This window comes from Numida meleagris, unplaced genomic scaffold (assembly GCF_002078875.1).
Source record: "Numida meleagris isolate 19003 breed g44 Domestic line unplaced genomic scaffold, NumMel1.0 unplaced_Scaffold180, whole genome shotgun sequence".
NCBI lineage: Eukaryota > Metazoa > Chordata > Aves > Galliformes > Numididae > Numida > Numida meleagris.
Window position 1 is genome coordinate 237,449 of NW_018363597.1, and position 26,166 is coordinate 263,614.

The window sequence follows — 26,166 nt, forward strand, 5'->3', positions numbered from 1 at the left end:
AGAGATGAGATAGTTGAGTGAGGTGGGGTGGGGTGGATGGGGTGGGAGGGAAGATGATGGGATCCCCATCCCAGCCAGTGCAGGCTGTCCCGTGCCGCACTGCATGGCAGCACATGTGCAATGCGCAGCAGGGAGCAGAGGAAGGCAAACAGCACAGAACACTGTGCCTGGAGAAGTGCTGCAGCAGAGGGGAGCACCCTGTGGGCCGTGCAGTGCCCAGCTTTGCCCTCACACAGCAGGAGCACTCCTCCCTGCAGGCACTGCCCAGGGGCAGCGTGGGCACACAGCACCCCCCAACTCCTGCATCCCTGTGGAGCTGCCTCAGCCCGGCACCCAGTGCCCACACCTCCCTTGTCCTAGGGACATGCAGGTTGGTCCAGCGGGCCCAGAGCCCCCCGAGATCTCATCCTCTCACATGTGACACCACCTGCAGCTCCCTGATAGGATCCTCGTCCATTAGGCAAAGTGAAAGGTGAACAGAAGGCCGCGTGTAACGCACTGCCTGCCTCTCTGAGCACAGTCCCCGGGACTGACTTCTCCCCCACAGAGCACTTTGGACAGTGAGCCAACAAAACCACGGCGACGTCGAAGTAATGCAAAGTGCAGGGAGATGCACCCCAGAACCTCAGAACGTGGCGGGGGAGGACGAGCTGGGGTCTGCATCGCACCCAGCTGCCTCTGTGTGCCCTCCCTGCTACGGGCACAGCGCAGCGAGGCAGCGCGGCACAGCGTGACCCCGCGTGTGCAAAGTGTCTGCACGCTCCCGCACGCAGCAGCGCGCTGCTCACCCGGGTCCTCTTGCACAACCCGCTCACCTGCAGCGGGTGCAGAACCCAGCGCTGTCCGTGCAGCTGCAGTGTAACAGCACGCAGCGGATGGATACGTGGTCACATTTCTTTTTTGAACATGAACACTGCAGACATCCCTGACAGCCTCACTGGGGAAGCGCTGCTTCCCGCTGCTCGCTGACAGTGCATGGATCCGACCAGCGCTGAAACCAGGCCGTGGCACGACGGCTCTGCCCCTACCAGCGTGGCTGACACCCACTCCTGAGCAGGATCACGGCAAAGCCAGATCACAGACCCACAGCGGGGCTGAGGATGGGGCCCCTCGGGGTCCCTCTGGTTCCCCCGCCCCAGCAGGGCCCCCCAGAGCAGGGTGCCTGGACCCAGGGCCAGGGGTGGGAGATCCCCAAGGAGGAGAGCCCGCAGCCGCCGGTCCCCGTGCAGGGCTGCGCAGCGCCGGGCACGGCAGTGCTGCCTGCGGGCAGGGCAGCTCCTGGGCTGCAGCTTGTGCCCAGCGCCGTGTGCTGGCCCCGGCACCGCCGAGCACAGCCCGGCTCCGTCCCCTCGCAGCTCCTGCGGGGCTTTGTGGCCGTGGTGGATCCCCCTGAGCCTGCCTGGCTCCAGGAGGAGCAGCCCCAGCTTGCAGGCTGTCCCCCCAGCAGGGCTGCAGGCTGCACGGTGAGCGATGGTGGTGGAGGCCTTGCAGGGGCATCGCCCTGACGACAAGCAAACCCCACACGACAGCGCAGTGCTGGGAGCTCTCTGCAAACCCCGTCCCAGAGAGACACCAGTGACCACTACCCAGCAACTGACACTTCAGGCTACTTGTTGTTACCTTATCGTCGCTTATCCCCAGTGCTTGGTGCCCTCCCCCAGAACAGCTCCTACCGGCAGCAGCCAAAAGGCGCCGGCCGCGTTGTGGCACCCAGCAGCACTGCAGCCAGCACAGACAGCTCCTGGGAGGTGGGCACCGCACCGAGCAGCTTTTAGAAAATCATCTCCTCATGATGATGACATCGTCGGTGACACAGAAATCAAGTTACTCCTGGAAAGTTGTTCCACTCCTCACACTGTTAAGATTCGCACCACATTTCCAGTCCGAACCATCTCGCCTCAGCTACCCCTGGATCTTGCTATACTTTTACCTGATAAAGCGCTCTAGTATCAGATTTTTGCTCCTTTCTTGGTCCTTACCAGCACAGTTGAGGAAAGCCCAGCCTTTTTTTTCTGCTGACCTCCACCAGCAGAGCTCCCTGCACCTCTCCCTGCACGGCACGTTTTGCAGGCACGGGATGCTCCTCAGCTCCCCCTGCTCCTGCTGCCGTTCTCACGCTCGCTCCTCGGCCCCAAGCCACCCCGGACAGCCGAGGAGCGCTCGGACCAGACCTGCCCACATCCCCGAATCCAATAATTCACACTCGCTGCTTCGAACGCGTCTAAATCTCCTACCTGCTGTTTAATTTGCTTCTAATTACAGCTGGAATATGAAGAATTCATCACCCTGCGCTAAGATACATCATCTCGCCTCTTCCCAGACACCGAACACAAGTGTTTACTGATCACGTGCTCCTTTTCTTTATTAACCGCTCGATTATCTCCGTACAGTAACGAACCGGCGCCGCGTTAGGATTCATTAGTTCCTAATAAACTTGAAAAAAAAAAACTTTCTGCCGTCTTCAGCTGTGCCGGGCACCTCCCGCAGCCCCTGGTGCTAACGCTGACGTGGGCCCGGCCGCCAGCAGAGCTGCGGGGAGCGCTGCAGATCGCGCACCCATCGCTGCAGCACGCGCCGTGCACGGCCTCGACGCAGCAGCAGCTGCAGCTCAGCACCGTGCCAGGGGACGCATTGCAAGGCTGGGTTCTACCTGCTCTTCAAATAAAGTATCACGAGAGGAGCAAAGCGGGGTTTCCCTGCAGGAGAAGGGCGGCAGATGGCCGAACCCCGGGCCAAGCTGCTCAGAGCTGGCTGCTCTCGTGCACGTGCACAGCAGCGCGCAGCCTGGTGCTCCCCTTGCTCTGCTCCCGTGCATTGGATCCGGACAGAGGGAGTGAATTGTCCACGTCTCCTCTAACCCAGATTGATGCTTTCAAGTAGTGCAGCCTCTCTTTTGATTTTAACTTTTCGCCATCCAGTAAGACGCCCCTTTTATCGCACCTAATTATGCTCCATACTTTTTCCTTTTTCTTTTTCCCCAAAGATCTGGCTCTAATTGCTTTCAGCTCTGTGAAATTGGCTCAGATATGTACTTTTGAGCACGTGTGCGTGTCTGTGCGTGTCTGAAGCTCCGTACTTCTGCTCTGAGCTCTCCTCTGCCCGAGCACAGCACAGCGTCAGCGTTACCCGTGCCGGAGCCGCTGCTCTCTAGCTCTGAGGTCTCTGCTCAGAGGGAACCCGGTGTCTCTGCAGTGCTGCGCTGTGCCTGGCTGCAGCGGGTTCAGGACGGCCCCGCAGCGTGGCTCCTCCCGTGGGTGTCACTGTGACAACGTTATTCATTCTCCGCCACGTTACAGCAAAACACTTCAGGAACCATTTCTGAGACACACTGCCAAAGCGGTGGAAAGGAGAAGCAGGGAGTGGGGGACGAAGGAATGTCGCTGGGTTTGAATCTGTCTTCTGCTCTACTAATGTGACCGTAGGCGACACTCAGCCCCTGTGGAAACGTGAAATCATAAGCTACAGAAAACGCATGTACGAGCAACGCTGCCTGAAATACAAAACCAAAAGGCACCGTGCAGCTGAGAAGTCCAAAAGAGATCAGCACGGCTGGGGCGGGGGCTGCCAGCAACGGCATTAAGGTTGCAGCGCCGCGCATCGCTGCCCGCACTGCCAGCCAGCAGCACAGCTGAGCCCGGAGCGCTGCAGTGCACAGGGTGAGCGCAGAACACACAGCACCAGCACGGCCCCAGCAGCAGCGCTGAACCACGCGGGCGCAGAGCAGAGGGAGCCCCTGTCCCCTGGGACGTGCCGTGCCAGCCGCTCTGCGGGGAAGAGAAGGCGCAGTGCAGAAGGGAAAGGTCCTCAGCCCCCTCTGGAAGATACCAGCTGCCCCATTACCCAGCACTGGGCAAGTTACTCAGACCCACGTTTTCACAGGTGGCCATTACATTTACATAATTACATCCCTTCCTTTCTCCAGGTGCCCAGGGCCAGATGCTCAGCGCGGCAGCCTGGGTTGTGTGCCGCTCTGCGCCCACCTGCCTCCCCCAGTGCTGCCCAGCCCCAGGCACAGCCACAATCGGGTCCTCTCCTCCTCACCTCCCCCGAAGCCGCCTTCCCTGCTCAGCCCTGCAATGCACTGCTCTGCTCCTTTAGTGTTCCAGCAAGCAGCGAGCGTATCGAGTCCCAGTAATTGTCTCTAATTAGGGTCAATGATTATCATGTTGGGCGGGAGCAAATCAATCTCTGCTCTCCCCTGGGGCAGCAGGAGGTTGTGCAAGGCACGCTGCAGTGCGGGTGCTGCAGGGCACAAAGCAGCGGGGTGCTGCAGGGTGCGATGCAATGTGCAGGCTGCAGGGCACGAGGCAGCGTGGGTGCTGCAGGGGCAGCACAAAGCAGAGCTCTGCACGGATGCCGAAAGCTCTGCTGTTTTGCATGCTGAAACTGGAGAATAAAAAGGTAGGAGGGCTGGGAGTGCTGGAAGACAGCTGTGGATGAGGCCAAGAACGGGAAGAGGAATGCCTGAAGCACTGTCACCAACAAAGCCTTTGGGGGGCTGTAGAGAGAGCTTACAGCACAGTGTGTGCATGGAGAGGGCTCAGCACAGCGTGTGCATGCAGAGGGCTCACAGCACGGTGTGTGCATGCAGAGGGCTCACAGCACAGCGTGTGCATGCAAAGGGCTCAGCATGGTGTGTGCATGGAGCCCGGCCCGATTGCAGTGAGCCTCCCAAGCAGCACGGCTCTGCATGTGCGTGCAAGGAGCACAGGGACAGGGAGCAGCCCTCCACGAGATGATGGGCAGCGGCAACACCCCCAGGAACGCCTGCAGCTGGCGGGTCAGAATGAGAGCAGCAGCCAGAGCCCGGGAAAGTAAAGGCACAGCAGGAAGGTGCTGCCCTCCTCCCCATGATGTGCAGAGCCCCGGGCACCGGGCAGGAGCTAAAACCTCACTTATCATAGGCAGGTAATGGCTTCCATGGTCACCAGATGTAAGAGGACAGCTCCTGGAAGAACACAGCCCAGTGGCAGGGAGCTGCTGTGGGCCAGCACTGCTCTGCCCCCTACACCCCTGCATCACCCCTGCCTGCTGCAGTATGCTGCCATTGGCACAACACAGTAACAACTCTGCATATTCACACAGAACCCGGGATAACCGCTGAGCAGCTCAGTGTGCCTTCCTTCTTTACAGCCCCTGGCTCCGCAGGCTCCGCTGCTGGGCCACGGCGTGCCCCAGAGTGCAGCACTGGTCCGACCCCACACACCCCACACACCACACACACCTCCATTTATCTGACTTCACTGGGAGCAGAAAGCATCGCGCTCCTCCCACCAGGGCATCAATCATCCAGCTGCCCACCTCAGGCTGCAGGGAGCCTGCCCCCCATCATAGAGAGATGATAACAGCATGCTACGACTTGAGGATGCAGCATGACACAGTGCTGTGAATACCACTGGCACCACGGTGTGGCACATCGTGACAACAGCCCTGGACATGACAGCACCTGTAGCGGTGGCCTTGCTCAGCGCCGCACTGCGCTGTGCATCGCTGGGATGCGGGGGAGAGCACAGGACCCAGCAGCAGTTCCACTGTGCACGCTCATCCCCACTGCACAGATGGGAGGACCAAGGGCAGTGCACGGCAGCCCTGCTCAGATCCCCTCAGCCTTCTCTCCTCCAGGTGCACAGCCCCGGGGCTCTCAGCCTGTCCCCGTCAGGAGCTGCTCCAGGCCCCCGCCATCTCTGCAGCCCACACTGGCGCAGCAGTTCTCCATCTCCTGCAGTTCTCCATCTGCCTGGAACCGGACAGCCCAGCACTGGGTGCAGCGCTGCTGATCAGGGCAGAGCGGAGGGGAGGAGCACCTCCCTCCCTCACCCTGCTGGCCACGCTCTCTGCAGTGTCCAGGGTCCTTCTTGGCCACCAGCGCACACTGCTGGCTCAGTCAGCCTCTGCTCAACCACTGGCCACCGCAGCAGAGCTCCCTGCTCACGTCTCTTACACCAACACTTGTCAGTAGCAGCCGCTAACAACGTGCCTGCTGCTCTGAGCGCCCAGGCAGGGACTGAGCAGCAGCAGGAGCTCAGCGCTCAGCGGGGCTAAACAAGGCCAAGATCCTGGGGAGAAACAGCAGCTCCTGGGCCCCGAGCTGGGGGCACCCGGCTGGCAGGTGCCTCTGACGGGGCTGGTTCCATCCCTGCCTCAGTTCCCTTTCCTCAGAAGGAAATAACAACAGTGGACAGGGCAGTTACACCTTTTGGGAACGTGACCAAGTTCCAATGACTGCAGCACGTGCCCACAGACGGGGCTCAGCCCTGTGCCATCCTGCAGCTCCCTGCTCCCACCCGGCCCCGCGCTGCCCTCCAGGTCCTGGCAGCACAGCGCTGAGGGCAGCGGCTCTGCTTCGCATTCGGGACTCATCTTCCTGCTGAAGGGAGCGGGTAAACATGCGTGAGGTGTCACCATCTGAATGCTATAGTGCATATTTGTAATATAAATACGAATTTGCACTATTTTATACATGATTCATGATGAAAAGTATTAATTACAGACAAATTCAATCTCTGATCTGCGCTTCGCTCTCAGACTACAAACAACCCTCGAGGTGTTGCTGGGAGGAACAAGGGTCCCGCACAGAGGAACGCCCGGGACCTTGCGTTCCCGCTGCTGCTCTGCTCTGTGCTGCAGCAGGGCCACGGGCCGGCAGCCCCAGCACCTCCACTGCGGGGTGGCACAGCACCCAGCACCTCAGCCCTGCAGTGACCCGATGCAGGGGGAGTCAGGCAGCGAGGAGCACCAAAGCAGCCCAGCTGAAGCTGCCCACGTCCATAGCAGAGACCTCTGAGGCGCCGCTGCGGGGGGAGCAGCGCAGCCAGGTGGCACCACGCAGTGCTGCTGGGTGCTGCGCCAGCTCCAGCTGAGCAGATCCACTGCTGGAGAGACTGGAAATGGGCGAGCACTCAGCTTCCTCCTGCAAAACCCATAACAGGCAGTGAGAGAGGGCGAGCAGGGTTAGGGGCCTGCGGCTCAGAGCGGCTCACGCTGCGACAAGGAGAAGCAGCCACAGCTCTCCTTGCACAGCCACCGCTCTGCAGCACGCTTCCAGAGACCGCCGTGCAGGCAACAGAGCAGCCAGAGGGCCAGGGCCAGGGAGCCCTTTCTGCAGGCACCAGCGCTCAGTGCCCCGTGTCCCTGCGGGCACACAGCTGCTGGGCTGCAGGGACGGTCCCTGTGCTCCCCAGCCCTGCGCTGCACGGTGCCCACGCGCTGTCTGCAGGGCGTACAGGGCAGCTTTGTGGTGGAGCCGAGCGCTGAGGTTCCCCTGTGCACCCACCCCTCCCTGTGCACCCATCCCTCTCTGTGCACCCATCCCTCTCTGTGCACCCATCCCTCCCTGTGCACCCATCCCTCTCTGTGCACCCATCCCTCTCTCTCCACCTCCATGGAGCGGCTCCGATTCAGGACGGTCCCAGCTCAGCCCTGACCGCCGCCGCCCTCTGCTGCTCCTCTCCCTCAATGTCACTGTCCCCCACGGCGAGCAGCGGTGTGCCAGGGAAACAGGTTTTCCCTTTTCTTTGTTAATTCTTCCCTCATTACATTTGAAATTCCACAATCAGTGTGCACTGTAATTGTCGAATTTGATGCTAATGATTAATGAATTAAACATGGATCCATCAATTAGTCCTCGGAGAATAATTCTGCATAAAGCAGCGGATAATGTAATTACAGTAACAAAGATAATGAGATGTTAACATCGACGGAGCCCGACGTGACATGATCACAGCAGGCGCAGCACCCGGCCTGGGGGAGCCAATCCCTGGCGCTGCGCAGGCGGCACCGGAGCATCGGGGGGCAGCGCGGCCGGGGGGGGGGCTCCGTGCCCGGGGCTGGGAGGGACCGGGGACCACGACACGCAACGGGCTCCTGTCACCTCGGAGCGAGCGAGGACGCTGCACCGACACGCACCCCGAGCAGCAGCTCCACGACCGCTGACTGCTCCCAGCGCTGCCCCGGCTCCAGCAGCGATCACACAGGAGGAGGAGGAGGAGGTCAGCAGCTCCCTCCCTCTGCCCGTTTCTCCCCTAGCTGCTCACCTGAGGCTGGATGCCCCGTGTCCAGTTGCTCGCCCTCCTTCTGCGCCGTGCAGAGAAGGAACAGGCTCACGGGCTCTAGAGTGCAGGGAAGCACGGGGCACACCCCACGTCCTCGAGCAGCGGCCTTTGTGCACCTCCCTGTGCTGGGAGCGGGGCCCACACGCCTCTGCAAAACAACACCCCAGGGCTGCAGCTGTGCTCAGACCAGGCTCAAGGTGATGGACGCGATCCCTGCGTTTTTCTTGTGCTACCGTCTGTCCTTCCCCACCACAAAACTCCTTTCCATCTCATCCGAGTGAGAGCTGCCTTCGTCCTCCAAGGCAGAAACACGCACTGATGGGGCACCAAAGCAGAAGGGGTGAGCTGCTGACCCCCAGCGAGAGCACAGCTGTGATCCTGGAGGAGGAGACACCCAAGCCTGCACTGCCACACTACGAGGGATGCTCTGCCAGGCCCCACCCATGCAGCCCGTTCACACCCAGAATGCATTCCCAGGTGAGAAGTGCACATCCTGCTGGTGCTCCCCTGCTGGGTTTGCACAATGCAGGCAGCCCTGCGAGCTCTGCTTGTCCCTGGCTCCAGGAGCGCTGCTGGGCTCTGTGCTCTGCATGCCCCACGCTGCCCTGGGCAGCAGGGGAGCTCCCAGCCCTGCAGCACAGCACTGCTTCGACTGACCAAGGGCACAGCACATCGAGCAGGGACTGCCAAGAACCATTCTGAACCTCCTCTGAGGACCAGCACCCACGAAATCTCAGGAAATCCACCCAGCCCCATTGCAGACACCCATCCCCACTGTAGACACCCAGCCCCATTGCAGACACCCAGCCCCATTGCAGACACCTGACCCCACTGCTGACACCCAGCCCCACTGTAGACACCCAGCCCCATTGCAGACACCCGCTTCGTATCCATGCAGCAGCAGACTGAAGAAATGGCACCTCTGAGATGCAAAACACTTCTTGGACTGTTTGCTATATTAAGGATAACATTTTGTGAATGCTAAGAACCACGGACTGTCTGTATCTGCTCACCACTGACACCATGAGCACGCTGCTGGCCCTCATGCACATCAGTCCCAACGCATTCCCATCGCAGCGATGAGAGATTGTGCCCGGGACATGCAGGAAGGATGCTCTCCCTCCTTCCCTGTGCACCCACGGATCCCCTAGGACCCTGCACTGCTCTGCAGCACCCTGCAGCACCCCACACCGTCCCGCAGCGCCCTGCACTGCCCTGCCCCCAGCTGCAGAGCTGCACCGCTGCCCAGCTCCGTGTCCCGGTGCTGGCTCGGTGTGCTCAGCCAGCTGTGGGTCTGCACACAGCCCTCGTGCAGATCTCAGCTACTGCAGTGCCCCCGGTCAGCCCTTACCAATACAATTCCATGGAGGAACTGAACCGAGAGGGCACTACATTGGAAAGTGAAGGGTAAACAAGCAAAGCAAAGCAGAGGCCACTCTGCCAGCACAGCATGGGGGGATCCACTTCTCAGCGAGCGATTTACAACAGCTCTGATCACATCCTGATGGACCTCCAGGGCATAAGGAGATGAACAAAACAGCAACGATACGAAACCATTTTGAACCGAGGACAGAACTTTGGGCAGGAGCCAACCTTTGCCCCATGTGTCAGAAGAGTCACACTGCCAGAGATGAGCCGGTTTAGCACTGACAGATGAATGGGAACCAATGATCCCTACGGGACCTTTCCAGCTCGGGGTGTTCTGTGATTCTATGACTTCACGCTTCTGCATCTCTGCAATGAGATGTAAAGCTGAGGTAGACACGGGCAGAAGATCCCAGTACCAACAGCTGCAGCGTGACAATCACAGAACCACGGAATCAGCAAGGTTGGAAAAGACCTACAAGATCATCCAGTCCAACGGTCCACCTGCCACCAACAGTTCTCACTAAAACACATCCCTCAACACAATGTCTAAACATTCCTTGAACACCTCCAGGGACGGTGACTCCACCACCTCCCTGGGCAGCCCATTCCAGCGCCTGACCACTCTTTCAGAAAAGCAGTATTTCCTAATGTCCAGCCTAAATCTCCCCTGGCGCAACTGGAGGCCGTTCCCCCTCGTCCTGTCACTAGTTACAAGAGAGAAGAGGCCAACCCCCAGCTCACTACAACCTCCCTTCAGGAGTTATAGAGAGCGATGAGGTCTCCCCTGAGCTTCCTCTTCTCCAGGCTGAACAATCCCAGCTCCCTCAGCCGCTCCTCATCAGCCCTGCGCTCCAGACCCCTCACAGCTTCATCGCCCTCCTCTGTACTCAGCACTCGTGAGTGTTGAGTACAGAGGGACAATGAGTTCCCTACTCCTACTGGCAACACTATTTCTGATCCAAGCCAGGATGCCATTGGCCTTCTTGGCCACCTGGGCACACTGCTGGCTCATGCTCAGCCGAGCATCGACCAATACCCCCAGGTCCGTTTCCTCCACACAACCTTCCAGCCACTCTGCCCCAAGCCTGTAGCGTTGCCTGGGGTTGTTGCGGCCAAAGTGCAGGACCTGGCACTTGGTCTTGTTGAACCTCATCCCATTGGCTTCAGCCCAGAGATCCAGCCTGTCCAGATCTCTCTGTAGGGCCTCTCTACCCCCAGGCAGATCGACACTTCCTGCCAGCTTGGTGTCGTCTGCAAACTTACTGAGGGTGCTCTCAGTGCCCTCATCCAGGTCATCAATAAAGATATTGAAGAGGACAGGACCCAGCACCGACCCCTGGGGAACACCACTCGTGACCGGTCGCCAGCTGGATTTCACTCCACTCACCACCACTCTCTGGGCCCGGCCCTCCAGCCAGCTCCTTACCCAGCACAGAGTGTACCTGTCCAAGCCACAGGCTGCCAGTTTCTCCAGGAGAATACTGTGGGAGACAGCGTTGAAGGCTTTGCTGAAGTCTAGGTAGACCACATCAACAGCCTTTCCCTCATCCACCAGACGGGTCACTGGATCACAGAAGAGGTACAACGTCTGTGCCTCTGGAGCAGTGTTTGCACAGGGAACGTGTGATCTGAGCTGAACCCTGCTCTGACTGCAGAGCCGTTACCAGACACAACCACCCTGCACTTGGTCGCACCGTTTCCATACCAGCTGCTCTCCATCCCCACATCACTCAGCTCCCCGCTGCGCCTGCCCCACACCCAGCTCAGCCGGAGCCCAGCAGCGCCGCGTGCCTGCCCACACACACCTGGGCACGCTGAGAGCTCTCCATCCTTGCTCCCTCCTCCTCCCCTCTGCCCTTGTCCCCATGAGGACAGCGGCAGTGGCACAGCTCTCGCGGCCGCAGGGCATGGCACGGAGCACGGCCACGACCTCTGCGTGCGCTGGGCTTCACCCGCACGCTGCTGGGGGAGAGCAGAGCCCTGTCCGCAGAGCGCGGCCCTGGAGACGGGCACGGGCACAGCGCTGCCCAGGGCTGCACTGCCCGGAGCGGCACAGGAGGGGACGCGGTGCTGGGGGAGGAGGTGCCACCACACCAGAGCTCTTCCACGGCGGCTGAGCCGTCAGCTGCACGAGAGCAGGCGGAGCGAAGCCCCAGTGAGCGCCCTGCTGCTGCGTGCCATTGGAGGGCAGGATGGAAACCCCTCCGAGCACCACACGGCCACCCAAAGCCCACGCACACCTGAGGCCGCTGCCCCGATCCTGCTGCTGCACGGTGCTGCAGGGCACGGTGGTGCTGGCTGCGCTGCGCAGGGGCACAGAGCGAAGGCAGGGGGTGAATGGGGATCCCACGTTCCCTGATCTGATGCCAACCCAACCGATGCCCACAACCCAACCACGTCCCAGCTGTGAGCCCAGTGGGGCAGGACGGCTGCTGGGAGAGGGACGCAGGGTACATGGGTGCAGGGTTCATCATCAGTGGGAGCTGTTCTGTCTTTTTCTGAACCCTCCCAGCAGCTCCAGTCACTCTGAGGGTGTAGGCATCACACCGAGCACCCAGCAAACGCGTCTGAGCAGTGCTGTGCAGCGGCAGAGCCGTCACCGTGCTCCTGCACGCTGGGGGTGCTCGGCGGTGGCGGTGAGCAAATAGCAGCAAACAGAGGCAGACTGCAGGCAGAACCTGCAGGTACACGTCCTTGGTCGAAAACCACTGCAGCCATCTCCAGCCTGCAGAGCAAGCGTGGCTCTGCACCGCCTGCAGCGGGTGCAGGAGGGTTCAGTGCCTCACAGCAGGGCCCGTGCTGGGTGCTGCTGACCACAGAGCCGGCACTGAGCCCCCCGCACTGTCCTCGCCCCACGTGTGGTGGCTGCTGCACAGTGACAGTAATCCCATAGCAGCCCCCTCACATCCTATAGCTGCAGGAAGAAATCAGAAGGAAAAGGAGCCACAGAAATGGTTAGGAACACAACAGAGCTTTCCAAGATCAAGAAACGTCGCTGGCAGAAGTTTCCACTGCTTTATGTTGCAGCAGCTCCCTCCATAAGCAGCTGCTCACGCAACCCGTGCCGTACTTCGAGCCTGGCAGCAGCCACCTGGGCCCTGCCCAGAGACACCGTGAAAGCAAAGAGCAGCTCCAGGCACTGCAGGAAGGGCAGCAGAGCCTGCACCAGACCAACAGCGCCCGGAGGCACAGAGCCCTGCGGCTGGAAGGGGCCTCTGGACATCCCCCAGTCCAGCCCCCCTAAGGGTCCCCTAGAGGGAAGGCACGAGGTGAGGGCACGGTGCTGGCTCATAGTCAGCTTGGGGCCAACCATTGGTCAACTATTGGTCAACCAGGACCCCCAGGTCCTTCTCTGCAGAGCTCCTTTCCAGCAGCTCAGCCCCAGCCTGTGCTGATGCTGTGGTTATTCCTCCCCAGGTGCAGGACCCTGCACTGTCCTTGTCGAACCCCCTGAGGTTCCCCTCTGCCCAGCTCTCAGCCTGCCCAGGTCTCGCTATGGCAGCACGGCCTCCTGGGAGTGAGCCACTCCTCCCAGCCATCACCAAACTTGCTGAGGGTGGGCTCCATCCCTTCATCCAGGTTGTCGACGACAATGTTGAACAAGACCGTAGCCAGCACTGATCCCCGGGGAACAGGGCTGCCTGCAGAGCTCCAACCAGACTGCACCGCAGAGCACAACCCCCCGAGCTCTACCAACGCACCCCGCTGTGCGCTCAGCTATCCCACGCCTCCCGCGCTTACCTACCAGGATGTCATGGCAGGCAGTGCCAATGCCGTGCCGAGGGACGGACACGACCCCGCCACTCACCCGTGCTGGCCGCCAGCTGCGTGCTGCTCCGCTCCTTCGCCAGCCCGTTGGCCTTGGGGCTCGCGCCGGGCGCTGCCGCCGTAGCCCTGGGCAGCCGCTTGCCGGGCACCTTCACCGTGGTTCTCAGCAGGTCGATCTCCTTCCCGTGCACGTTCTGCATGTAGTCCTACGGCAGAGATGGTGCAGATCAGCCATCACCGGGCCCGTCGCTCTCAGCCCCTTTCCCATTCACTCCATCCAACCAATGCCCGGATCCCCCCACGCACGCGGCTGACCGCAGCCCCTGGGGGTGACCGCTGCCCGTCCCACACAGGCCGCCCATGCGCTGCACAGGGGCACCGAGCCGAGCTCAGGGGCAGACACCCCATGGCCCACAGCCACCACAGAGCTGGTGCCCACAGTCCGCAGGCAGCCTGGGATGTGGATAGAGGGCCCGAACGCCGCTCCGACCCCTGGGTTGGGACCTAGAAGTGCTGGGTCCTGCTCCCAGTGCCTGCACAGCGAGTGCAGGTTGAGTCGGTGTGCTGCGAGCTCTTTGTACAGTGCCACCTGGGGGTGGGGACAGATGGGGCAGAGGGGCACGCAGGCAGCAGGCAGGTCCCAGCTCCTGCAGCGCTGCCCTTCTGGTCACAGCGCTCATGTGCAGCAGCCCACAATGCAACATAACTCAGCGTGGGTAACGCGACAGGAGGGAACTCCAGCTCAGGTCCCCGCTGGTGTGATCCAAGCCCAGATTCAGCGCTTCCCCCACCGCTGGCACAGTGCTGCTCAGCCCCAGGCTGCGCGCAGACCACGAGCATCGCTCTGCCCTCCCAGCAGCGCCCGCCCCCGCCAGCCCTGGGTGTCCTGCCCTGCAGCGCTGCACCTGGCCGTGCCGCCCTGGGCCCACACACCCAAAGGAAAACCCCGACCCTGCGCTCCCTGCAGACCCCGGTGCCCGCCCCGTCCCGGCTCCAGGATGTCCAGGCTTGTGGGGCAGCCCCAGCGCTCCGCTCCACGGTGGGCAGATGAGAGGCAGCGGCGTGCGGGGCGAGCTGCGGAGCTGCGGGCTCGCTCCAGTTCACAAGGAGGTCACCGAGGGGTTGGCTCGGAGCCGGTGCTGCGTGAACCGGCTGCTCCAGAGCTCGGCGAGATGCGCACAGCCAGCAAGGAGCAGCCGCTCCCCAGCCGACGGCAGCGGGGCAGCGCCTGCCCGGCCCCGGCTCTTGGCACCCCGACCCACGCAGCTGTGGGGACACGCGCACGCCTGTGGGCAGCTCCACAGACCCAGGCAGCCCGGCGCCGCCCCGCACCGCTCCCGGCCGGGGGGGCCCGGTGCACCCCTGGGCCGCAGGATTTCCCTGGCTCAGCACAATCGGCGCTCGCCGGCTGCCTGCCGGAGAGAGCGGTCACCAGCGCTCCGCTTTTATTGCACGCCATAAAACAGCAATTTCTTCCCAAGCCTCCTCGCTAATTACCCAGCCAGTTCTCTCATTTCATTTTATTACTGGAATTAACAACGAGTTCAAAGCGTGGAAAGCTATTAAGATGTGTGATTAAGCCACATTCAATTAGTTTCTACAAACAATTTAATTGATGTTGCAGATAGAATTAACAGAAGGTGATTGTGTGAATGGCTCCACTGGCTGCAAAATGGGAGCTGCTCCTCTCGGCTCCGCGCGGCGCGGCCACGGGCTCAGCCCCGCCAGCAGGAGCACCGCGCACGGCCCGGGGAGCCGGGGGCACCGCACCGTGCAGCTCACAACGCTCGCTCCTTCCCTGTCACTAAGCACGCTCGTGGAAAGGTGGGAGAAATGCAGAGGCAGGGAGGAGATCTGTGCCGAGACCTGGGCTCCGGCCCCGGCCCAGCTCTGGCCCCGCTCGCCCGCACTGCTCTGAGCTGCTGCCACCGAGCAGTTGGAGCACCTGGGCTCGGTGCTGCCAGCCCGCGTGCCATCAGCCCCTCTGCAAACCACGGCCCACGCCTGACTGCAGGGAGGCAACGGCAAGGAGGGGCCGGGGGGGCCCAGGCTCAGGTTCTGAAGTAGGTACAAGACGCACAGCCCTGACAGGGCACCTTTGGCGGTGACATCAGAAGCACAACGCAGCCACACGAGGGGGTGTGGAGCCGGGGGGGCTGCCAGCTCCTGGGCACCACCCCATCCCCGCCGGGCAGGGACAGGCAGAGGAATGACAGACAGGACAGACCCCAGGCAGAGAACACCTGGATGACTCCAAGGAACATCGCCGGGAACGGAAAGCGGCAAAGAGATGCTCTGGGGCCGAGCACCCCGAGAGGGGCCGGGCTCTGCACCCTGCGCTCACCCCACCGCCGGCCGTCCCACAAGCGAGGGGACAAAGCAGCAGGCCCAGTGTTGCTACTGAGCCAGGAGCTCTGCTGTCATATCCTGTGAAGGACGACAAGGTCTTGCAGGGGACCTGCCTTAGCAAGGGTTGGACCGGATGAGCCCCAGAGAGCCCTCCCAGCCCCAGTGACTGTAGCATGGAAGCTACTTCGTGCTGCCAGAGGGCAGAAGCGCTGCAGCACCCCTGGTTCACCCCAGCAGATGGGAGGAGAGGACAACGGGGCATCCCCATTGGAAGCACCGCCCCATAAGGCTGCCCCTGCACCTGCCCCCATCCAGGGAAGGCGAGGCGGGCTCCTGCACCCCACATGTGACCAGCCCCTGCTGCAGGAAAACGCGAGGCACCGCTACCTTGGTGCAAGGCTGAAAGCTTTCCCTGAGACCTGGGGGAGGAGAGGCCCGCCCGCACCTCTCAGCAATGGGCTGTGGATCACCAGTTGCACCAGGTGGAAGCAAACCAGATTTTTGCTTGAGGCAACACGGAAATGAAATGAAACACCAAAGAAGCGAAGTAAGGAAAGCGACTGACATCAAACGAGATCACCCCCTGAGGAACGAATGGAGTAAAGAGGAGACAAACCCAGTGTGCAGCGGCATCAGCTGAGAGCAGTTAAACAACATCCCCAATTACTCTGCCTCTACCACTGATTTTAACAACGGCCCTGTGATGCCTCTGATGGAAAGCTGATAAACCCACGCACGCGTGTGAGCACACGGGGAGCAGCCACTGCCTCCCGGTTTGGGTCGATAAAGACCAAAAAATGGGGCTGCAAAGTTAGAGGGCTGCAGAGCCACGCAGAACGCTGCACGGCTCCAAGGCTAAAAAGGAAAACAAACCGTTTCCAGCGCTCCCCTGAATCAGGGAAAGCAAACACGAGGGCTGGTTCCCGCCACAAGGACGGGATGCTCAGGGGCTCAGGGCGTGGGGACGGCGCATCGCAACCCAAGAACGAGCAGTGCAGATGGCCACGGGGCTCAGGGCACTCCAACACTGTGTGCCAGGAGATGGGGATGGAGAGGGGCCCAGAGCGTGCGGGGTTACGGGGGCTGCACCCCGTGCTCAGCCACCACAGCCCGGCTGCGGCGGGTGGCACAGGTGTGAGCGTCCGCTGCTCACTGCTTCAGCAGCAAACTGTGCTCAAGAGGGAACGGGGAAGAAGTCATTAGCCCCACAGTGGGGAGGCGACAGAGATGGATGGGGCGGCAGCTGCGCGCCTGAGCCAAGCAGCGAGGAGATCAGAGATGCATGGAAGTGACAGCGCGCGGCGGGCTCCGCACCGGCACCGCGTCCCCATTACCCAATACCTAGCAGCCAGGAAAATTGTTCCACGCCCAAATGGCAGCACCAGACGTGGCTGCGAGGAGCCCTCCGCCCGCCCCTCGCCCTGGATGCAGGGAGGCAGCAGCCCCCGTTCTCACAGGCTGACGAAGGGCAGCTGGCAGAAGCCGGATGCATTTTACTGAGCCGCCTCGCACCCAGCCTGGCACTGCAGACACAGCCCCCGGGGGAGGGACAGGGCTTCCCCCGGGCCCCGGTAAGAACCAGTTCTGCTGAATCCCCCCCTGCGCCCGTGCTCTGCAGTCCCCACCAATGCCAAACCCTTTGGCAGCAGCTCCCTGCAGGAGCAGAAGGGGAGCGCTGCGCCCTGCCTGCTCCTCGCCCCGCGCCAGCGGTACTCACGTGCAGGCTGGGGTGGTAGGTGAGCACACCGTTGTCGCACAGCGTCACGTACTTCTTCTTCCACTCCTTGTTGAGCGACTTGCCGCTGCGCTTGAGGAGAATGCCCTAAAAGAGAAACGACGAGAGCCTTAGGCCTCGTTAGGTCCAGGCAGCTCCCACCCAGCCCCACAACCTCCCCCAGGAGACAAAAGGACCCACGAGAACACAAGAACCTTCCCAGGAGTGCTCCCCTGTGACTGGCACACAGTGGGCTGCTCCCCTGCACTCCCCACTTCTCAGCCAGACCCCGTCCTCTGACTGAGGGTGTCCACGCACCAGCACGGACCCCCCGGGCTGTGCCCTGTCCCACACCACCCCTCCTGCTGTGCTGAAGGATGCTGTGAACGCGAGGCAGGGGCCAACCTCACCACCAACAGCACTCCTTGCTCTGCTCCCACACCTTCCTCCAGCACCACACACAGGGCATGGGGATGGACAAGGACCGTTCAGGAGAGGTGGTAACCACACTTCGAGACGGTCTCACAAGGGATGGATCTTCCCTTGGTGCTTGCAGTTCTTCCCTAGAGGTGTCCAACAGATGGAGCCGGGAACACGCTCTGGGAGACAGAGCAGCCAAGGTGCTGTTCACCCCTTCCCATCTGGGGCTCCCTCGGCCCAGCCCGTGGTCTCCAGGCACTGCACACTCATAGGGCCTGGGAATAGCTGTGCTCCTCCTTCCCCCCACCTCTGCCCAGAACTTTCATGGATTAAACCAATGTCCAAGGCTGCACCCTCCTCACCTTCTCCCTGCCCAGTTCTGACCCCATGAAATCTGTGCCAGCAGATGACGATGCACCAGGGACAACGGGAGGCGGCAACGAGCCGGGCATGAGGGCTCTGGAGCAGGGCCTGGGGGGAGGACAGCGAGCGCTCTGCCGGCAGGGAGAACGGGACAGCATGGGGACAGCATGGGGACAGCATGGGGACAGCACGGGGACAGAACGGGGACGAAGGGATGGACGAATGACTGGGTCTGGGAACAAGCAGGACCCAGGCCGCCGGGCCGGGCCCACCAGGGCTCTCTGTGCAGACAGCAAGGCGCTGCTCCGGGCCCCGCGCCAGCACCTCCCCACGGAGCGGACAGAGCGGCTCTGTCCCGCAGCACGGCGTGCCCGAGGGCCCCGAGGCACTGCCTGGAGACGGGGCCGCGGTGCCTGCCCCATGGGGACGAGGCAGGGCTTGGCGCTCGGCGGGGTAACAATGCGGCGGACAGGGCCGTGAAATCGGCCATGAGCGATGTGGAAAGGGCAGGAGCACTCTGTGACCGCTGGCACTCAGTACTTGGGAAGCAGACAGAGTGAAGAGCAACTGCCTCCCGCTCCAAGGTGTGGAAGTCACAGCAGAGCGCAGAGCTGAAGCGGGCTGGGCAGAGGCTGACCCGGCCTACACGGGAACGGCTCCGTGGGGATGGGCGACGCTGTGTGGTACGGACACAGCACCCATGGCCACGGACACTGTGCTGCTGTGGGGACACGGACTGAGCAGCACACAAGCACAGAGGTCGGAGAAAACCACTAAGATCAGCTACAGTCCCAACCAAGGGTACAAGACCCACACTGTCATTAATGGAGACAAAGCGGCCGAGTGCAAGGTCTCAGCAAAATCACCCATGAGAACATGTGATGGTAAATGGCAAATGCGTGTCCAGCATTAAGTGTCTGTACAGAGGTCTGACCCATCTGCATTTGGCTCGTGCTCTTTAGTTAACGAACCCAAGGAAAGCATGAACAGAGAATGTGAAGGTAACAGAGAAACTGCACGGAGCTGAATCGCTGCGGTGCCCGTGCTGCAGGAGTCAATCCCTCCAGCCCACGAGCTCCCCGTGCTGGCCGTGCCACGTGAGCACCCCGGGCAGCCCCGTTCCCCTGCAGCAGCCCTTGATGCCCACGAGGAGCATCTCCAGCGCCCCACCCCCTTACCGCCCCTCACCCCAGGCCCATTGCTGCTGCACTGCACGGCGCGCTCTGACAGCGACAACCCTCTCCCTTACAAAACCTCGCACATGCAGACGGCTCAGTGTCACAGCCAACCCGGATAAACGGTGGATCCTCAGTTCTGGGAGCATTGACTTGGCCTCTCTCAAGCAAACCTGCTCTAGAGCTGACAGAAGTTGCACATCTGGCACAGTCACTGGGTGGGTCTCTGGCTCACGGGCACCAGGATCCCCATGGGCACCACGACCCCCATGGGCACCACGACCCCCAGGGGCCATACATGGGCCCGGTCCCACCGCCTGCCCTGCCCAAGTGCTGCCAGCCCCCAGCCCCTGCTGCCCCCTGCTCTGCTGGTGCCCACAGCCCGACCTCAGTGCAACACCCACGGAGCCCCCCACCCGCTGCAGCCCCTGCCGAGCCCCCGAGCGCCGCGTGCAGAGCGGAGCTCTCTGCAGCCTCTTCAGCTGCAAACCTGGGACCTCGCACACCGAACCAAAAACAGACCCAGAAACAGAGAACCAAGCACAGGCAGCCCGGTTTGCGCAGCCGGAAGGCACAAGAATCCAAAACTGGGAGCAACCACACGGCCTGAGTAAGCACCTAATGAACTGAGGGCAAAAGGGCCCTTCAGGCCAGACACGGCAGGAACCAGCTGAACGCAGGGGCAGCGCTGGGCTGGACCTGCCCTTTGCTGCTGTATCAGAGGCAGGGACAGTGGCTGGGAGGACTCAGGTCCTGCTGGCATCGCTGCCCTGCCTGCACCGGGGCTGCACACCCTGCAGCCCGCTTCTTCCTGACGGCAGATCGTGGAGATTTGGCTCAGCAGCACTTGGGGAACTCTGCTTTTTCCCGGGGGGAACTCCAGGAAGGCGCATCCCCTCTGTGTCCCCTCCTCGTGCCCCCCCGCTCCTCCGCTTCGCCACCGGGCTCACGAGTGGGGACTCCTCCGAAGTTTCTTGGAGCCGTGCACCAAGCACAGAAGCCCGGGAGCCCACCCGCTCCCATCCCCACGTTTCCTCCCCTTCCCCACGCGCTGCCGGCCGGCGCGGTGCTGCCTCTCTGCCGGGTTTGGATGGTGGCGGGGCTCCGTAAAAGCAGCAGTAGCAATATGCAGTGTAATGAAGCAGGGAGCGGCGATGGCCCCCAAAGGACTCGTTTGCTCCACAAATCTCCCTTCCGCTCACTTTTTGCTAAGAATTTTAACACCAAACTTAATTGTAAAGTCGCGTATTGATTGGAAAATGCAAATGGCAATTTAAATGTAATCTAAGCTCCCAGCATGATCCCGGCTCCCGAGGAGGAGGAGCCACCGCCCTGGGCCCTGCTGCAGCGCGGCCCAAACGGAGCCGGGCCGGGACCGGGCCCCCCGGGCTGCAGCGCTCCACAGCGCTCCCAGAAAGGATGCGTGCATGCAACGAGGAGCCCCCGGTAACGCACAGCTGGGGGAGCGCCGTCTCCCGGCCTCATTAACCCACTTCTCAGAGACGGGCGTTCGGCTGCAAGGAAGCGCTTTCAGTCCTGCAAGGCCTCGTGAAGCTGCAGGACACGGGCAGGGCAGCACGGCCGGGGCACAGCACACGTCAGCCCCAAGCACGGGAGGAACGAGCCCGGCCGCAGAGAGACCCCAGGGTGCACGGCCTCCCCTGTCCCACGGCACGGTTCTGCAGCGTGCAGGTGTGAGAGGGGCAGGGGACGGAGCAGCTCACAGCGGGTGCGCTCAGTTCTGCTGCACAGCGAGCACAGGGAGCGCAGCGTGTGCTCCTGGAGCCCTCCACAGCCCAGCGAAGCCTCCACCCACCCCACACACCCACCTCGGCCTCTCACCCCGCAGCCCTCCCAGCCACTGGCCCAGGCTCTAAGTGCACCTACTCTAAGCGCAAACCCAAAGCTCTGAGTGCACAGCATGGCTACTCACAGCTCCAGCACTGCAGGCCCCAGCACTGCTGCTCCCAGCATGGCTGCTCCCAGCACGGCTGCTCCCAGTTCCAGCGCTGCAGCCCCCAGCCCCGCAGCGCTGCACTCACGGCGGCACAGCCCCAGGTATTGGGAAGCAGCCCACAGGGCACCCGGAGCTTCTGTGGCCCCGCAGCACACACCGACTGCAGCCATCTCCGGGTGATTTCAGTGTGCATTCCATTTTTCTGCTGTGCAGAGGAACCAAACCACCCCAGGGCTGCACGTTGGAGGCTACAGCACCCACACGCAGCACTTGCACCATCAGCCACGTGGTGTGACAACAGCCACACGCCCTGGCCGAGGCTCCTGTGGGTCTGTCCCTCTGCAGGCCCCAAACAAGCAGCCTCTGCTCTCTGGTGGCACGGTGGGACAACCACAGCATGTCCACCTCCCAGATGCCCTGATCCCTCACTGCCCTGCACAGGGACAGTGGGCAGTGAGATCCCACGGCCCTCCAGGAAGGACAGGTCCTGATCGGAGCACAGCCATCACTCTGTCCCCAGGCTCTGTCACACACAGCAGTGCCTCGTGAGCCCCTGCTCCCGTCCCATTGGTGGTACCTTCATGGGGGGGGCCTGGTGGGGGCTGGCAGCACAGCGAGGACCCGCAGCGCCCCAACATCATTGCACGGTCACCCCAACCCCATCCCACAGGGTGCAGGTTGCTGGCCTGTGCTCTCCATCAGGAACAAAGCTCCGCACCCTCCTGAGATGCTGTGGAACGACCGTGTGATTCAGGCAAGCAGGAGGGCAGCAATTCTGACCGCCGCAGCATCTCAGGAGCGGGGTGGTTTCCTGCAGCACTCTGTGGGCCCTGCACTGCCCCAAGGCTGGCAGCTCCAGCGCAGTGCTGCAGCACGGAGCAGCACAGAGAAGCCCATGGAGGGAGAGCCACCCTGTGCCCTGAGACCACCTGCTTGGGAGAGCACTGCTCCCCAGCGACCCCACCACTGCTCAGAAGCGCTGCTGCTCCAGCAGCCTGGGCACAGCCATGCTGCTTAGCAACACACAGACACGGGAGCAGGTAGGGGAAGCATCCTGCTCCGAGAGCCCCCAGCCAGGGAAGCAGTGGAAGGAACGGTTACAAGCACCATGATCACCACTGCAGCCAGGAGGATAAAAAAAGGACCTGCGCCTCCCGAGAGGAGAGCCGTGCCCAGCACACAGCTGACAATGACATGCCCGTGCTGGGGCTGTGCACACCATGCCATGCTGGAAGCACAGCAGTGCCACCACACACAGCACCTCACTGCAGGCAGCGATCTGGGGGAGCTCCTGCGGCAGCAGTCAGTTCCCTGCCTGTGCTAGGTCAGGGAGTCCCAGCATGGTTTGGGTCACAAGGGACCCAAAGCCTCCCCCATCCCAAGCCACAGGGACACCTCCCACAGCCCCATCCATGGCCTGGAGCACCGTAGGAATGGGGCACCCACAGCTCTGGGCAGCACTACGCTCTGGGGGAAGAATTTCCTCCTCGCACCTGACCCAAATCTCCCCTATTTAACTTAAAACCAATCCTCTGGTCCCTCGAGGTCTCCATCCCCAGCAGGTGCCCGGCACAAGGCAGCACCCCTGGCACGTACGCCCTCCCCGTGCACACAGCTCAGCACGGGCAGCATGCGTGCAGAGAGCAGCAGCTGGGGAACAGCAAGGCAAACGGATTTCAAACAGCGGCACGGGGTGCAAGGCAGAGGCATGGCCAGGGGCCACAAGGGTGTACGTGCACCAGTGCAAGGAAAGCCCGGTGCCAACATCACCCAACCAACCGCCTGGCCCTGTCACCCCAGCACTGCTGCTCTCAGGCTGACATGCACGCAGACACGCAATGCTCTGCGGCAGCTCCCGGCGGCTCGAGCTCTCCTTGGGCCAAACAGCGCATGGCACAGCACGGTGCAGCCACTTCAGAGAATCACAGAACCCTTAGAGTAGGGAGGGACCTTTAAAGGCCATCTAGTCCAACTCCCCTGCAATGCACAGGGACACCACAGCTCCATCAGGTTGCCCAGGGCCTGATCCAGCCTTGCCTTGAAAGTCTGCAGGGTCGGGGCATCCACCACATCTCTGGGCAAGCTGTGCCAGTGCCTCAGCACCCTCACTGTAAAAGACCTTTTCCTTAGATCCAAACTAAATCTCCACTCTTTGAGCTTGAAGCCATTCCCCTTGTTCTGTCACCACAGACCCTGCTGAAGAGTCTGTCCCCTTCTTTCCTGTCACTCCCCTTTAGATATTGACAGGCCTGCTACCAAGTCATTTTGGAGCCTTCTCTTCTCCAGGCTGCACAGTCCTGGCTCTCGCAGCCTGTCCTCGTATGGGAGGTGTTCCATCCCTTGGAACATTTTTGTGGCCCTCCTCTGGACGCACTCCACCAGGCTGACATCTCTCCTGTACTGGCGACTCCACATCTGGACACATCTGCTCCAGGTGAGGTCTCACAGTGCAGAGCAGAGGGGCACAATCCCCTCCCTCGCCCTGCTGCCCACGCTTCTTTTGACACGGTTTTTGATACAGTTGGCTTTCTGAGCTGCGAGGACACATTGCTGGCTCGTGTCCAGCCTCCCATCCACCAGCATCCCCAGGTCTTTTTCAGCAGAGCTGTGCTCAATCCCTTCATCCCCCAGCTTGTACTGGTAGCGAGGGCTGCCTCGACCGAGGTGCAAGATCTTGCATTTGGATTTGTTGAACCTCACGAGGTTCTCCTGGTCCCACAGCTCAAGTTTGTCTAGGTCCCTCTGGATGGCATCCCGTCCCTCTGCTGCATCGACTGCACCCTGCAGCTGGGTGCCATCAGCAGCAGCTTCCTGCTGCTCCCACCCCGAGGAGCCCCCGGTTTGCGACAGGGCAGGGAGGGCGAGGAGCCAGAGTGCAGCGCGGGGCCGTGCAGGGCTGCGGCAGGTGCGGGGCACAGATGCCCTCTGCTGGAACCGCTCCTGCTGCAGCCCCGTCCCCGTGCTCAGATTCCCGGCAGGGAATTCTCTGTGCCCTGTCTGTACCCGAAGCCCCTTCCCGGGAGCTGCACTCATCGCATCACAGAGCCGCTAAGGCTGCAGAAGACCTCTGCGATCCCTAAGGTTGACCCCATCCCACCCCCACCATGCCCACTGACCATGTCCTGAAGTGCCACGTCTCCATAGTTCTGGACACCTCCAGCGATGGTGACCCCCCCACCCCCTGGGCGGCCTGTGCCAGTGCCCGACCGCTCTCTGGAGAAGGAATTGTTCCCAATATCCAACCTGACCCTCCCTGGGCACAACATGAGACCACCCCCTCTCACCTTACCGCTGTTACTGGAGCAGAGGCCGGCCCCACCACGCTACAACCTCTCAGGAGCTGGGCAGAGCACTGAGGTCTCCCCGAGCCTCCTGCTCCAGACCGACCCACCCCATTCCCCCTGTGCTCCCCACAGCGCTGTGCTGCAGACCCCCCCAGCTCTGCTGCCCCTCTCTGGACGCACTGCGGAGCCTCAGTGTGTTTCCGGCAGTGAGGGCCCACCACTGAGCACAGCCCCACCAGGGCCGAGTAGAGGGGGAAGGTGGGGGGCTCACGGGGGGACACGAGGGAACCGCGCGGGGACGGGATCGCACCTGCTTCATGGGGATGGCCCTCCCGCTGCCGATGCTGTCTGCCTTGGACTCCGGCACCTTCTTGTCCCGCTCTGCATCCGCGCCCTTCCGAGACTGGAAGAGAAGAGATGGAGGTCGTTAGGGTGGGATGGGAGGGACGTGGCCCCGCTGCTCCCACGCGGGACGGAGCCCCCGCGCTCCCGGCCCCCCCGGCCCCCGCAGCCTATGCCCCCGGCGCTGGCAGCGCCGTCCTACGGAGCGGGGCCGCCCGCCCCCGGCACACGGACACGGCACAGACAGATGCGTGGGATGCGGTGAGCATGGATGGCAGCGGGAGAGCCGAGCGGTGAAAGGAACTCACACCTCTACCAATCCAACAGGTTTATTCCGGGAGCACACTTGCACCATACAAAGTAGCACGGTCACCGGGCGGACACCAGCCCCTTACAAAAGAGCATGGACAGTAAATACCGATCCCACGGCCGGGGCCGAGCGCAGCGCCCGCCGGGCAGAGCAAACCCCAATAAATACAATATGAAGTGTACAGTCTGTGGAGCAGAACTCATTCAAAGTGCTTAGGACAGAGGGCAATACCACGTCATACACTGCATGGAGCACGACCAATACATTCAGAACCACGACAATGAGAGGGCAGCGCGGCGCCGCTGGAGCGTCCCACACCCGCCGGGAGCGCCCGTGTGCTTTGGATCAGAGGGGACGGCAGCCCCCGCGCCGGGACCCCGATCCGCCGGCCCGGGGCCCAGAGCAGAACAAAGAGATCGAAAGAGAAGAAACTAAAGAGCCACAGATGGCCGCTGTGCCGCGAGGAGAGGAGCAGGAGTCCATGCAGGAGGTGCGGCGGGGAGGAAGGAGCCGGGGGCCGGCGGCGCCCGCAGAGCTCCAAGCAGCAGCGAAGCGTCCCTGGGCCCGTCCAGCCGCGCTCGCTGCCGTCGCCGGTCCCGGCGCCACAGGTCGTCCCGTCCCGTCCCGTCCCGTGGGGTCGTCGCCCGGCAGCCCCACGGGTGCCGCCAGCATCCGGCAGGCCCAGCAATGTCCCGGCAAAGTGCAGCGCAGGCCGTCGCGGCGCCTCCTAGACTTTACATGGGGGGATTTAAAAGGCTCCTGCGTGTCTCCGAGGGGGGGACCCATGCTGGCTGGAGGGCGGGCGAGCCTCTAATCTTAGATCAATCCCAGTGCCCATCCCTTATCCGGCCCTGGAGAGGCAATGAAAAGTGAGAGAATTGGTACAGAGGTGCCGTGTAACCACCTGGATCTTCTAATTTGGAAGGAGTTGGAAAGGCCTTTTTGTTGATGAAAAGTTGGAAACAGTGGCACATATCTGCAAATATCGAAAGAATAAAGAGTTTGGCAAGTTATACTCAGAACACGGACACGAGATGCCGGGTGGGCGCAGCCGGACCGGGCGGC

General features: G+C 61.9%; 1 protein-coding gene across 4 annotated transcripts in view; it reads right to left on the reverse strand.

The window, feature by feature from the left end:
* Positions 1 to 26,166, reverse strand: part of AGAP3 (ArfGAP with GTPase domain, ankyrin repeat and PH domain 3) — a 62,832-nt gene that overhangs the window by 16,712 nt on the left and 19,954 nt on the right. For all 4 annotated transcript variants that reach the window (XM_021382118.1, XM_021382116.1, XM_021382114.1 and 1 more), the window contains 3 exons: positions 24,760 to 24,852; positions 17,254 to 17,358; positions 13,228 to 13,393 (listed from right to left, as the gene is read on the reverse strand). In XM_021382118.1, the coding sequence (XP_021237793.1) occupies positions 13,228 to 13,393; positions 17,254 to 17,358; positions 24,760 to 24,852 (364 nt within the window). The remainder of the gene's footprint in view (positions 1 to 13,227; positions 13,394 to 17,253; positions 17,359 to 24,759; positions 24,853 to 26,166) is intronic.